This window comes from Paramisgurnus dabryanus, chromosome 21 (assembly GCF_030506205.2).
Source record: "Paramisgurnus dabryanus chromosome 21, PD_genome_1.1, whole genome shotgun sequence".
In the NCBI taxonomy this organism is placed as follows: Eukaryota; Metazoa; Chordata; class Actinopteri; order Cypriniformes; family Cobitidae; genus Paramisgurnus; species Paramisgurnus dabryanus.
Genome location: NC_133357.1, coordinates 17,807,599 through 17,823,195, shown reverse-complemented (window position 1 = coordinate 17,823,195; position 15,597 = coordinate 17,807,599). Strand labels below are relative to the sequence as shown.

Here is a 15,597-nt window from a genome sequence, read left to right as displayed (position 1 = left end):
GGCTTATGTGTTCAGCTCTGACACACAAACAGCGGATGCATTTAACGTTAGCACTGTTGTTTGTGTTTGAATGGCTTAATATATCACTTGTTTATAAACTGCGGCGCTTAAATATGTGTGCAAATTTTACGTTTTTTGAGACCACACGCAAATGAAACTGCAAGAACCGACAGGTGGATGACATCAAAGTGACGCGAGAACATCAGAAGCAGTCTCCTCTTATGATTCCTGAAATCGCTCTCACGGGATATGGATGTCATCTGCCTCCTGGTTCTTGTGGCGCCACATAAAGTTTACCCACGAGTTTAATAAACCCGTTGTATCAGCAACTGGCCTGATGAGCATAGCAGTCAAAAACGGGACGCGGGTAATCACGTACGTGAGAAATCATTTACCCCCAAAATACAGGAACCCTAATCGCAAAGACACGTAAATTACCTGGCGGTTTGATTTTCTTATCCCACGAAATGAAAGGCTTGCCAATCTTCATCATTTCGCTAAGCCAAGTCAATCTCCATTGGTCTTTTACACCTTTATCAACCGCCAAAACATCGGAGCCTTTCTGCATTCCAAGTTTGTCCATAGCTGAAAAAAGTTTTACCTCAGCTTAACGTGATACAGTCAGAAAACCCGGAGTGGATCCTGTGCGTATGATTACAGACCGCTTAGAGTGGAGAGAGGAACGTGATTTGGCTCCACTCCAGGCTTTGATCACATCCAACTTAAAAAAAGGTGAATACACGTCGTCTTTATGAAAAATGAATTTAATAATTTTGCAATTGACGGAAATCCGTCTAGCGACGGAAAACTTTAATCCATGCTTTAATTATGTCTGCGCAAATTGAGCATAAGAAATAAAATGTATAGTACACTACAGTTGATGTCAGGTTTAATTGTTGGTCAGAATATTATTCAATTTTTAGCACCCCTGACCTGTATATTTCACCACTGACACAATAAATGTCCTACATAGTTGTGTATGTCTCACACATGTGGTAACATTGCATTTGAGAAACACCAGTGGACTGTACATTACACATAAAGCTTTTCAGAGGAATATTTATGTGCCAGATTTCGGGGCCATCAAAGCTGTAATTCACAGTCTTACAGCAGAAGCATTGTCTATTTTAAAAGACCGAAATGCACCAACACATGTTCTGCATGTGTTGAATAGAGAGAGATTAGAGCGCAGTAATGTGTAATTGAGGAAATAGGCCATAAACGTGGGTTGGTAATTACAACGGACTGCTTTCTCCTCGGCCTCGACTGTAATAAAGAAAGTGATAATGGAATTAGTGATTGCCACTTACACAAGAAGGGTTCACGCTGGCACCCATACACATGTCGTCCTGTGTTCATACACGCTTACAGCACACAGTATCAGAGCGCAACACAATGGCTTCCATCAATTCTGCAAATTGCGGCTGGAACTGGGCATTTACATGTAAATGTACCTGATTAAATCGTAAAACTGGGCAGGTTACAGCCTGGCCTCATCTTTTACGTTCTACCCACTATATCTTACACCACACCAAAGACAATAAACAAGATGCTGCAGTGCTATTACTATAAATGGGGGAAAGTGCAACACTTATTATAGTCGCTAAAGCAAAGGAAGAGCCAAGCTACTTGGAATAAAAAATTTTAAACCATTAAACCAAAGCAGTCTTATTATACATGCCGATTTGATTCTCTTGTTAATGTGACATCAAACTGATAAAGCTCCACCTACAGCTACTGACTGACTGGTAATTTTACCCAAAAAGCTTTTCTAAATGTTTGTTAGCATGTTGTAGCGCTAATGCGGCTAACATTCTTCTGTCTCAGACTGTATTCACAGTAATCAGATCTACTTTAACCAAAAACACAGTCTGTAGCTCATTTGCATTTAATGGTACACACATGAAACAGCCACTCAAATAGGGAATTTTGTAGATGCTATAACAAATTATCTGCTTGATATTTTAAGCCGAAACACATTCTAGGCACACCTGAGGCTTTTACTAAATCTTGTAAAAATTGTCATCATTTGTGACCTTTAAAGGGACTTTGACGACACTCTTAGCATAGTCCATATTGAGTGGCCTTTGATAAAAAATATGCTTTATGGAATGCAGACCATGTAATCATATAATCTACCAACAGAAAACCTTAACATCAATACAAATACAAACCTTATATAAAACTCATATAGGCATCACCAGTACAAAACGTATCAACCCCTGCTCCTCTTCTTCATCTCTACTCCATTGAAAAGCCAGCTATCTCACGAAAAAGGCAAATAGGTGACTCTGTTCTTAGACATCCAGAAACCTTTTGACTTTTGTATTGATCTTTTTCTAATTTTATCCTTTTCTGTTGGTCCCTTAGGCTGAGTGTAATGAATAGGGAAGTAGTGTAGAGAGGTTTAATATATATTCAGGCTAGCATGTAGTTGAAGAGGTGAGTGAGAATGACCCTCAGTTATGGAGTAAAGATCAGACATCAGTCTATGTTTGAGCCTGACAAAGAGTATGAGGCAAATGCACACTAAATGGCAAACAGAAAAGAAAAAGCAAGCCACAAAAGATGAATAAAGTCAACAACACAAATCTTTGTGATAAGAACCTTGGGTCTGTGGGGTTTTTGCTATTTATGTGGAGATGAGAGAATGTTGTTTTTATTGTTGGAGCAATTAAAAGCTCTTTGACTAGGACTTCAGGGATGGGAAAATTTCTTTAAATAAAGAGAATTACTTTTTTAATTAAATGCCATATGGGTTGGAGAGCAATGGAGAAAAACCCCAAAAAACGTCTTATTATTTATACGTTTAATTACATTTTTGTTAGATTTCAAGTGGCTTTTGTATTTTGCATCAGTTTCACATGGATCCATGTGTTTAACAATAACATAAATATTTTCCTCTCTTTTCCCACATTCTGATAAAATATTTGTTTACTTTGTTTATTTTTTCATGCCTACTGAAGAGCATTTTATTTTGAGAGCCTGAAGCAATTTTACCAGCTTGTAGGATGTTGTATTGGTTAGTCAAGATAATCTAAACCTGCTTTCTGATATCTATGTACTCTCGTAGCATTTATTATACCTGTGCTCCACAGAAGATAAGGACTGTACCGTACACCGTGTAACTCTGCTGAGCTCCCACAACATGGAAAATGGATTAAAAATATATATTTTAAGACCGAAGAACTGACTAGGCAATTTCAAATAATAGGACAAAAATAGTCAGCGGGAGTAAATGTTAAACTCTTTCCTGTTATGCAGCAGTGAAATTCAGAAACAAATATATTTTCACCCTTCAGTGCTGTATGTTAATACAGTGAACACAACAACACATCAATCTTCCTTCAATAGTCAGAGAGTGAAGATGAAGAGATTTCAGGGAGCTGTCAGATAGCGCAGGTTCAGAGCAACAAACCAAGGAGAGCGAGAGAGGAAAGAGAGAAAGGTGGAGTAACTTAGTAGCAAAATATGTCAGCGTTCAGATCTGTGGACCAGATTAGTTTCTGGAGGTGCCCATCAAAACTGGTTATTGTCAAAAAATATTTGTAATGTCAAAAACATTTGCTAAATCAGGAAAATAAAGTTTTGATATAAAAATGTGTCACTACTTTGTAATATTCCCTTGTGTAGGGCATTATTATTTGAAAAAAGTATATGAGCAGATACTTCTATGCTCATGTTTCTTTCTTATGTATTGTTTTGTCCATAAACCTTTGTTTAAATTAGTTTAGGAAGAAAGCAGGAGACATAGTTATGAGAGACATAGGCTGCATCCGAAAATGCTGCATTCTGAGGCATGAAGGCGAATGTGATTGGTCAAATCTGTTCGAGTTCGGATAAAAAAAAGGCGGCCAAGAAAGTGGCTAGAGCAAAAAAATTTTATTTTTACCAGTGGTGGCCGCTGACTTCTTTTTTCGTGGGTGCTCGATGCGAAGTTCGTCACAACATGTATGTAGCCCTTCATGTATGTGGTTTCTTATTTCAAAATATGTGTTCTGCGTTTCGAATGCGTGTATGTGAATCACGTGTCTTGTCAAAATAAGTGCCTGCTGCAGACGCGCCTAAAGAGATGTTTATGATAAAAGAGATGCCCGCGTTTCCAGATACTCGCATAATCTCATGTGTAATCAAAGTTTACTGTTAAGGGACTGTCTTGCGTGTATTTTGTGAACATGAGCGTCTCTTTTATCATAAACGGTTTTGACTAGGGATGTCAAAATATGCAATTTCCCATATTCGATGATCATTTAAATTAACGATCAATCAATCGAATAATCGTTAACAGTAATAGTGCAATAAGCCATTACAGCAGTGGCATATAGAAAATGACCTAAAAGTGTGCATAAAAATGCCAGCTTCATTATGCGAATTAAAATATTTTATTTTGTGTAAATAACATGCTAGTGGGATTGTAAAATGAGTCAATGTAGTTGGTGTTTTGATAAAAATCATCAATTTAATCCCGTATTGAAATATAATGACTAATAGACACAGTAAACTCCGCCTCATAACGGGCACTCCGCACAGTCGGATGAAAGTCCGTTCGTCAATGACATATTAAAAGTTTCATTATCATCAAGTGTTATTTAGTCATTGATATACCACTTGTTGTAATTATATCCAAGAAGCACACGAAGGGCACTTTTCCCGTCGTCACCTCTGACCGCTTTAGACCTGCGGCGTACTTTCAGTAAAGATGATTAAATTATGAAGATTTCAACCTTCCATTAGAAAACCTGCAACAGTGTTTAGCGTGTAGCAACGACTCAGCCAGTCAATAATGATGATGATCAATGATATACAGTCTTGTTCAAAATAATAGCAGTACAATGTGACTAACCAGAATAATCAAGGTTTTTAGTATATTTTTTATTGCTACGTGGCAAACAAGTTACCAGTAGGTTCAGTAGATTCTCAGAAAACAAACAAGACCCAGCATTCATGATATGCACGCTCTAAAGGCTGTGCAATTGGGCAATTAGTTGAAAGGGGTGTGTTCAAAAAAATAGCAGTGTCTACCTTTGACTGTACAAACTCAAAACTATTTTGTACAAACATTTTTTTTCTGGGATTTAGCAATCCTGTGAATCACTAAACTAATATTTAGTTGTATGACCACAGTTTTTTTAAAACTGCTTGACATCTGTGTGGCATGGAGTCAACCAACTTGTGGCACCTCTCAGCTGTTATTCCACTCCATGATTCTTTAACAACATTCCACAATTCATTCACATTTTTTGGTTTTGCTTCAGAAACAGCATTTTTGATATCACTCCACAAGTTCTCAATTGGATTAAGGTCTGGAGATTGGGCTGGCCACTCCATAACATTAATTTTGTTGGTTTGGAACCAAGACTTTGCCCGTTTACTAGTGTGTTTTGGGTCATTGTCTTGTTGAAACAACCATTTCAAGGGCATGTCCTCTTCAGCATATAGGCAACATGACCTCTTCAAGTATTTTATCATATGCAAACTGATCCATGATCCCTGGTATGCGATAAATAGGCCCAACACCATAGTAGGAGAAACATGCCCATATCATGCTCCATGCTTCACTGTCTTCACTGTGTACTGTGGCTTGAATTCAGAGTTTGGGGTCGTCTCACAAACTGCCTGTGGCCCTTGGACCCAAAAAGAACAATTTTACTCTCATCAGTCCACAAAATGTTCCTCCATTTCTCTTTAGGCCAGTTGATGTGTTCTTTGGCAAATTGTAACCTCTTCTGCACATGCCTTTTTTTTAACAGAGGGACTTTGCGGGGGATTCTTGAAAATAGATTAGCTTCACACAGACGTCTTCTAACTGTCACAGTACTTACAGGTAACTCCAGACTGTCTTTGATCATCCTGGAGGCAGAGCCGGCCTTAAGCATCTGGTGGCCCGTTTCAATAACTAATAGGAGGCCCTACCCACATAAAACATAAGCATAATAGAGCAAAAAGCAAGGATTCCTGTTGGTTTGCATCAATGGTATATTATTTTATTACGTGCACTTTTAGCTTCACGAACAGGCAGCTCAAAAGAAATGATCCAACCTTATTTAATTACAACTATACAATTATAGTTGCCTCGCCCTTTCATGGACGCTAAATTCTCTGCTTAATTGATTTGCGCAGTATATTTTCAGCTGTCTGGGCTGACTTTAAAAAAAAACATCTCAAACAACCCCTCAACTTGAATTATTTAACAAAAGCAAACAAGACAAGTGTCTGACTGACACTGAACCGAACTTATAAATAAGGATGGGCTCCGCGTTTTTTCAGCACCGTAGACAGCTCACCTGGCGGCGAGCGTAGATTTCACCTAAACCTTATTAGAAATCCACCTTTCTGTGTTTGGGTGCTGAGAATTCCCTGATAAGTTTATCTTTGTCCAGCGATTTTGTCACCTCGTGCTCAATAAAAATCTGAACGAGAGCTGACGGCATCTATGTTCAATAGGCTATTATAAAAACAGTTTACATTGTTATGCGGGAGCAAAACAAAAATAGACGATTTCCAAGCCACTGTAAAAAAAATCACCCCTCATTTATCTAAAGTTCTTGGTCATTATGTTCATTTAATGGAACATTGTGTGGATGTTGCGTTAGAGGAAAATGCCGTCATGCACAAAATATATTAAAGGCAGTCAGTAAATGCACACAGATGTTATACACATATTTTAAATACAATTAAATACTGCATTAAGGTTAGTATAAAATCCAATAATATTATTTAAAAAAAAAACATTGAAATCAGTCCCTAAAATAATGTATTATTAAAAACCTGGAATCGCACTTGCACAGACAAGCCTGATGAGAGAGAGCATGGTCGAATTCAAAACTGCGTTTTTGCGCCCTTGAAGGGCACTTCGGGAAGGGAGCCGCTTAAACTTTCACTCCAGATAAAATGAAAATGACGTTGCTTTCATTGCTCTATTCTCCAAGTGTATTTTAGCGGTCACAGTCACGCAATGAGACACAATTGCGCAACTCTCTGCACAGCTCTGATATTTGAAGGGAATAAATAGGGCATATAGCGATGAGTACTTCAAATTGATATTCTCTCCATTTGTGACGGAAAATTTGTCGGAATGAATGCGCACGGGCTAACTACGACAGGTAACACATTTAAGAAATGTCGGTTTTCACAAAAATAAGGCTATTAAGCTCTCGTCTAGTGATCCCGATGCTAAAGAATAATTAAACCTCTAGAATTATCCACATGTGCACGTTTTCTTAGAGTTTTTATGAAGCACTGTGATGCTGCTGTAAACGATTCTACATTGATTTGTAAAAATGAAAGAAATTACTTTTAAAAATAATTTAAATGACATTTAATAAATATTAATGCAGTTCTATTTTTTTTATAAAATACATTCATTTCATATTAATAATCCGATTTCTACAGGCTAAAGCGCGTATGAACGTCCAAGAAAAAATAAAGAGCAGAAATTAATTGATTTAAAATGAAAGATATGTGATTGCTTAACATCCACAGGCACTGACAATGTGAGCTCCCCCGTGCAGGAATCATAGCCTTACGTTCAAACATTCTTGCGCCTGGCTGGGGCCCTCCTTCAGGGCGGGGCCCGTTTCAATTGAAACGGTTGAAACATAGCTAAGGCCGCCTCTGCCTGGAGGTGATCATTGGCAGAGCCTTTGCCATTCTGGTTATTCTTCTATCCATTTTGATGGTTGTCTTCCGTTTTCTTCCACGTCTCTCTGGTTTTGCTCTCCATTTTAAGGCATTGGAGATCATTTTAGCTGAACAGCCTATCATTTTTTGCACCTCTTTATAGGTTTTCCCCTCTCCAATCAACTTTTTAATCAAAGTACGCTGTTCTTCTGAACAATGTCTTGAACGACCCATTTTCCTCAGCTTTCAAATGCATGTTCAACAAGTGTTGGCTTCATCCTTAAATAGGGGCCACCTGATTCACACCTGTTTCTTCACAAAATTGATGACCTCAGTGATTGAATGCCACACTGCTATTTTTTTAACACACCCCTTTCAACTAATTGCCCAATTGCACAGCCTTAAGAGCGTGCATATCATGAATGCTGGGTCTCATTTGTTTTCTGAGAATCTACTGAACCAACTGGTAACTTGTTTGCCACGTAGCAATAAAAAAATATACTAAAAACCTTGATTATTCTGGTTAGTCACATTGTACTGCTATTATTTTGAGCAAGACTGTATGTTGCGGACGTTCCGAGTGTAAAGACAGTCAATTACATTTTACATTTTAGTTTCTTGCCAGAATTTAAGTTTTACATTTTAATCTGTTTATTAAAAACGGCTCCTGGTCTCCTTCCCTGTGTATTGCACCGTTAACAGCGTTGCTATGCTAATCTTGTAGGCTTCCCTGAAGAGGGTCTTTGCTTTCAGTATCCTTGTTTGCATTTTCGGCATCGGACCCTCTCAGATCCACTGCGGATGCCATTTCGTTGCGTTAGCAGCCAGCCTCGTCTCAAATGAGGTTAAAAAGCCCAGGTGTGTGTTTGGCATCGAGCATCGTTGTGATCATGACTAGTTTAACTTCATCGCTTTTTTTATTTTTTCATAAGTTGTGTATGTGCTTTGCGCAGGCGCGGCACACACGTGCTTGCTTTTTTGACAAGCGTTAAGTTTTATAGATTTAATTCTTATCAACAATAAATCGAAGATCGATTAATTGTTAACATCCCTAGTTTTGACGCGTGTGTAGCAGGCACTTATTTTGACAAAACACGTGATGCACATGGTTCACATGATGCAACAAACACATATTTTGAAAATGCAAGCACTCCGAACACTTATTTTAAATTTGTGCCCCTCGGAAGAGCAAGCCACTGCTTTTTAAACCTTTTGATTGCATTTCTAGCGAGAAATTAGTATTGCGGTTTTCAAATATGGGATTAGTTATCACAAAGGCGATTTCTATTTATATTTCAAACGGAATTCCTTTATGCTGCCTATGAAGACTGTCCGAATGTGTTTCCCGGATCTGCCTTCATGCCACCAGAGTCATTGCCTCACACGGTACGCTGCCTTAGATTTGGGACGCAGCCACAGTCTTTGATGTGCTTACCCTGCTCACAATCGAATTCCTCCACAGTGGAAACAAAGTGAGGTCTGGAGTAAAAGTTATGGGGCCCGGGCTGCTGAAGTCCTCCCAGGCTGAAGAAGGCCCTGTCGGTAGCAGCGCATGAAGAGAAAGCTCTGCGGCTGGGGATGCACGGGTACCTCGTCCAGCTCTTCATCTCCAGGTCGAAGGCCTCAAATGCGGTAACTGGCAGCTTGCCTTGCCGTCCACCTGTGGGATGAGGGAAAAGTTGGTGAGAGGCTGCTTGGGAAAGATGGAGATAGCGTGAGAGGGTACGTGTGTGTCCCTAAGATAGGATTCAGGCAGTGTGTCACGTTTGTGTCGCGTCTGTCCCTGCTGGGAGTCAATGTGTGTGCGATTACTCACATGGCACACAGCTCACTGACGATGTTTTGGTCTCTTCAGACAGGCTGACAGGCTGTTTTATTTTTATGTCTCTGACACACATGCAACTCACACGTATACACATACACATTAAAAAATTGCATATAAAAACATGGATGCAGTTTATGTTAATAAAAAGGATTGATATTTTAAATTTTTAATAACATTAGCAATTCTGGATGTGAATAATTTTTGTCCTAAAAATTCTGGGTCTAAAACTGCACAAAATCCAGTAGCTCCTGTGGCTCGCATTGTAGAGCTTTGTGCCATCAACAGGTTGTGGGTTCGAATCCCAGGGAACACACATACTGATAAAAAGTATACAGCACCGTAAGTCACTTTGGGAAAAAAGCATCTGCCAAATGCATAAAAATAAATGGTTCACTATAAACAAGCAACCAAATCCTCTATAGAAAGCAAGAAGAGCACGACTGTTGGTGCGTAGCACCGCTATGTATTCAAGAGCTCAGAAACCAACAAATGCTGTCACGTTTTCAGACACGCCTTCAATTTTTTGCATTCTCTCCAGCTGCCTCTATGAATTCAAAATGTGACTGATCTCCTCCCAGCTTTGGCATTACTGAAGGCCCTCCGGGACAAAAGAACAGAGAGCCAGGAAAAATATACACAGAAATGGGAACCTATTTGAAGAACAATGTGTCAGAAAGACAGAGAAAGGTGGACAGAAATGGAAATGCGGTGAACAAAAGCGTGTCAGAGTCAGATAGAAGGCCGGCGTTCATAATTAAGATGTGGGCCAATGAGGTTACTGCAGCCCATTTTAACTGAGGTTGTTCTCTTGACCTTTCCTGGACTCAACCAATTACCTTTCTTCAAGTCTTTAAGCTTCTTGCCATCAATCATTAAAGCCTCCATGGTCAAAATTGTGAAGAATTAGCTGAGAGGAATAGGGCATATTCACGAGTGAATTCAAAGGAGACGTGTGTAGAAAAGAGATACAGAGCTGAGTGAAGGCACACGCTCACATGCTAAACGTGACTGCGTCTGTGTGTTGGCATCAGAAGCATCTGCAGAGAGATCTGAAGAAAGACGGGTGCTGTGCATCTTCAACAAAATAAATGTAAACCATCCAAAAAATATTACATTGACAATTGTCAATAAATCGGGATTTAGAAAACAAGGGATGCTTTAATGGATTAGTGTATGTTTACACAGTTTGTGTTATTAACCAATGGCAGTTAAGTTCGGGGCAGGACTGAAGATTTTTGCTAGTTTAATTATACTGCCACTGATAAATGTTGCACTTTCCTGTTCACGTCCTTTTAAAAAATTCAGCAAAATTCCCTGAAATTAAAAAAGTTAGAATTTGACAGATGCTGTAATTTAGGACTGTAACTGTAACTGTAACACTTTATACACCAGTTCTTTCTGGTTCTCCAGTCTGACTGGTTTAGAGCCTTTTCCAACCATGCAAAATTGAACCAGTGTCGCCACGGAAACCGCTTCACCATTTAGAATTAGTAACGGGGGCTAGTTTAACCTAAACGCTCTTTTTAAACATATTTTGTGTTTATCAAGGGGTAACCTTTCATTCTCTACTGTGAAGCCAACATGTGACTTTATTGTACATTTATTGTACAACATTTACTTTATGTAAAATATTTTTTGTTTCATACGGTAAACATCTCCTCACTATCTGCTAGCTTGCCGGCCCCTGAACACACTGTAAAAAAATGCGGTTTAATGTAGACAGCCCAGGCTCCGTAAACTGCAACAAAAACAAAGTGGTCAAACCTACCACCACGAAACATAACAAAGTGTTCCAGCCAATAAACGACAAAAAGGATTTGAGAGTGGGGGTTGGGCGCGTTCAAGACTCATTTAGAAAGCACAGAAGGGAGGGGGAGGAGTTAGCTACGCTCCGTTTTGTTTGAACACTTAGAACGTCAACAAGAAGTGACGTCACACAGATTCACTTAGGCTGGGTTTACACTTTGCATTAACATGCGGTCTCGGTGATCCGTTCAAGCAGATCCGTTCATAAGTATATCAGGACACGGCGCATTTACATTTGTCAACATCAAAGTGGCTTCTGTATCTGGATGTGTGATCAGATCCCGTGCGGGGAGACGTCTCCTGCTCTTTCCGCTTTTGTCACATACCGTAAATAAACTGAAAGGGTTACCTGTCAACCTGGGCTTTAAATCTGTGTTGGAAGGAAGTCTGTAAAGACACTCCGTTGTTATTTTTGACAATTGTGCCACCAACATTCTATGGCCTCACTACACAGAACCCTTTATAACACTTTATAGAGTGTATGTTTTAAGATTTAGGTCGCAGACTGCCAGGTGAATTTCATTCCTTTACTGAAACCAACAGCAACCGAATAAATCTTCAAACAGCTTTATAATCTATGAGAATGTTTATTTTAGTTCACATACGAATGAGGTCACATATCTCTCATGTCTGCACCAGGGGTAACAGTATTAGCACACACAGTGGGGATCTTATTTTGGTAGACAGCATGGTGCGTCTGGGTGATTTGTGATCGAGTGTCTGGGCTCAATGATAGACCTTGCGGGGCGCATCCCAAACAGAGTCTGAAGTAAATGAGCATCTGTGATAAGGATTCATTCTTCATATGTGGCCCTAATGTGATTGTGGTACAGCTCTATTTGTGGTCTGAATGCCCCCACCGACAAATAACAAAATTAAGTTTCGTAACTTCATGCTGTCGCCAGGCAAAAGATCCTCGACAACGGTTCTGCTCAACTTTTTAAGTCTCACTGTGTTCCTACTGTAAAGCCCTTTGAGAGAAATAGAGAAGGATGAAGACTGGTTTAGAGTGATACAAGCAAAAGCTTGGATAGCATACAAAGAGGCGGTGTATAAACTATTCTCTGTGGTGTCAGAAAAATGAGTATGAGTCCAACCGTTGAGAAAAAACCCTTTCCAAAAGTACAGCTCTGCACCTAAATAGTTCATATTAGTACCTCAGGGGTACATATTGGTACGAAAGGGTGCACATTATTACCTCAAAGAGACATAATAGTATCTCAGAGATACATATTGGTAGCAAATGTATAGATATCTGTACCTTATATGGTACATATTAAAACCTTTTTGAGTGATAGCATGGGAACATATTTTGACAATGCACTATTCGGATGGGATTAGTTTTCCTAATGATGTTTGAGTTTCAACGTGTGCCCCATGAAGTCTGATTTTATGTACCAATTTGAACGTGACAAAAATTTACAGGCTATTACAAAGATGTGAATGTCCATTTGTGCATTTGGGCATTTGCAGAAGACCAAATGCTCTGTTTACGCGTGTTTGTGATGTTTTAAATTTACAGAACATGTCATTTTTTAAATTTAATTTTAACTAATCAAAATAAATTACACAAATCCTACTCAAGTAGCCTACGTGTTATATATAACTGTCTGCCTATAATAAACCAAAGAAATAAAAAAATATGATTAATAAGAATTTATTACCTTCATTCATTAACATTATCATTCCAGAGTGGACAAAAATAAGCCTTAACGAGATTTGGCTCATCTTGTTTAATTTTTTGATCTCACAAATTTCCCTGAAATAGTCACGCATTATTTTGCTCAGTTTTGCGTGACATTATCACGTATTTCCACCATTTTACGTGCCCCTGCCACGACTTTCTTTTCCGTGACAGTTTCACGTATTGGTTACTCAACTGTTTTTTCCTATTTTTAAACAATTGTCGCTTCAGTTTGGGGTTAGATTTGCTGTTTGCGTTAGGATGTCCCTTAAAGTATTGGTTTATAAAAAATTTTTGTATGCTTTTTAAACCATCGTCGCCTGACGTTAGGTTTAGAGTTGGGTTTGGGTAAGGATGTCATTTTATGTAACAGAAAGTTGTTCTAACCCCAAACCGAAGCGACAATTTTAAGAAAATAGGAGAAACAGTTGAGTAACTAATACGTGAAACTGTCACAGAAAAGAAAGTCGTGGTAGGGGCACGTAAAATGGTGGAAATACGTGACAATGTCACGCAAAACTGAGCAAAATAATGCATGGCTATTTCACGTATTTTGTGAGATCAGGCTGACAATATACGCATGTTGGCCAAAACATGAAAAGAACCGCTTTTTCAAAAAATATTGCGGGAAAACAGACATTCGCTTTTGGACAGGACTGCATTTTTTCTCTGAGTTTGGCTAAAAACAGTAGGAAAATTGCTCTAGAATTTTTATGGAGGTTGTAAGAGTAACGATACATCCTGCAATTCTGCTTGCTATGCTTAATAAAGAATATTTATAATGATTATATTTGACAAGTGTTGCTTTTTCAAACGAACGTTATAAATGATTCAAACTAATAGTGATTTCAGAGTGATAAGGACTTTCCGTAAAAATAGCCCAAGCACATGATATAGTTGTGCATAATGCCGTCCTTGCGATTCTGAAACGATACCCGACATGTATTCCAGTGTGTATAGCGAAATAGCGTTACAACCCTATTTACTTAGTCATTTGATTAAATTAGCTTTATATAGACCATTTCATCTGACGCATGTGTGGTGATGCGATACGCGTCTGGTCCGAACTTTACTTCCGTTTTCAGTTTTTTTAATGGTCTGACTAGTTGCTAAACTGAACTCTTGAACAAATACCTCGTCGAAAATAATGTTTTGGTTTCCTAGGTAATCTACGTTTTGTTTATTTTGCTTGTTATATAAAAAAAACTACGTTTAAAGTACTTTGTTGTTATTTATTCTTAGCAGAGTTTACCGGAAGTTATGTGTTGACCACAAAAGCCGCTTGTTTATGTTGTTACTGCTGAAACCGTCTATAAAACGATAGCAGTCTATGTTACAGATTGCTATTTCGAAATGGTCATCTGATTGTTTAAAATGCACAGAAAAACATATGGACCGTATGTTGCGTTTTTTAATGCATAGATCGTCCTTTATTAAACTGCCCAAAATTAAGAGTGATTTGTTGGTTTATATATCACTTAAAAGACCTCTTCGGCAAATTAAAGCTGCTGTGGAGTCCAGACTTTCTGCCATCAACCTGAAGGTGTTGTTTCAGTATGTGAAACTAGATGTGTGTTTGTTTCAGAGGAGAAATGTTTTAATGAGTTGTCCAAGAGAGATCTGAACAGGATGTGTCTCAGTCCAAGAGGTCAGTAAAAAGACAAACATGCCAAAACAAGACCGAACACAGACTATTTCACATGCTCATCAGACCCATGGTTACAAACACACTGTAATCACTGAGAGCACAATTTGTGATATTGTTCAAATCTCCTCTGAACTTCCACAGAGAAATGCAGTGGCCTCAGTACAATTACCATGTGTTATTCCCACATCTGCTGTTCCTGGAGAATATTATGACACAGAAAAATAAGATACATTATAATTACTGGCTAGTCCAGAACACCATCTGCCAAGACCCTCTAGAGAAAACACCACTTCTTCATGTATGAGTTTTTTGCCTCGAAAATAATGCCTTAGTCTGAAATCTTATAAAAAATGTGTAACTTATTTATTTGCTCCTGGAAATTTTTTTTTATGGATTCAGGTAACACTAAGTCAAAGAAACATTACTGTGCAGATTTATCGTCTAAAAATTGTATGAGTTATATATTTGTTCTTTATTCAGATTTATACAGCCAATGCTATACATATCATTTCATACCCTGATTAAAAGTTGGAAAATGTGAAATAAAGTTGCTTACCAAGAACATAAATTTTGTTCCCATGCAAGAAAGAAAAAGCTCCATATCGAGGGGTCGGCATGGAGGTGAGGTGTAGCCACTGGTCCTTTGTTGGCTCATATATTCTTACAGAGGCCTGAGGGGTCGTGTCTGCTCCCATCCCGCCCAAGGCATACACCTTGCCATCTGAGAGAGGGAGAAGGAGGAAGGGAGGAAATTAGTTATTAGTTTCTAGTCTCCAATTCCTTTTGGGAAAAAATTCGACTACAAATACAAAAAGCAAAAATGACAGGAGCGGAAGACACATAATCTGATTTAGGTATATTATTCTAATGTGCAGGACTGGAGAATCTCCAGAGACCTGCTCTTTTTCCTGAGCTCCTGCTATTTTAAGGTTTGCCTCAAATTGCGCCATAAACCTGCACAGCAAATTTGTTTTGTTCCCCTACGTGAACTGAATATTATTAAGTAGACATTTG

The 15,597-nt window shown here is 38.6% G+C and overlaps 1 protein-coding gene across 1 annotated transcript in view; it reads right to left on the bottom strand.

Annotated features, from left to right (window-relative positions):
- klhdc8b (kelch domain containing 8B) overlaps positions 1-15,597 on the bottom strand; it is a 155,787-nt gene that overhangs the window by 38,345 nt on the left and 101,845 nt on the right. The window contains exons 3-4 of the mRNA XM_065286029.1: positions 15,140-15,304; positions 9,056-9,280 (exon numbers count right to left, since the gene is read on the bottom strand). Of these exons, the coding sequence (XP_065142101.1) occupies positions 9,056-9,280; positions 15,140-15,304 (390 nt within the window). The remainder of the gene's footprint in view (positions 1-9,055; positions 9,281-15,139; positions 15,305-15,597) is intronic.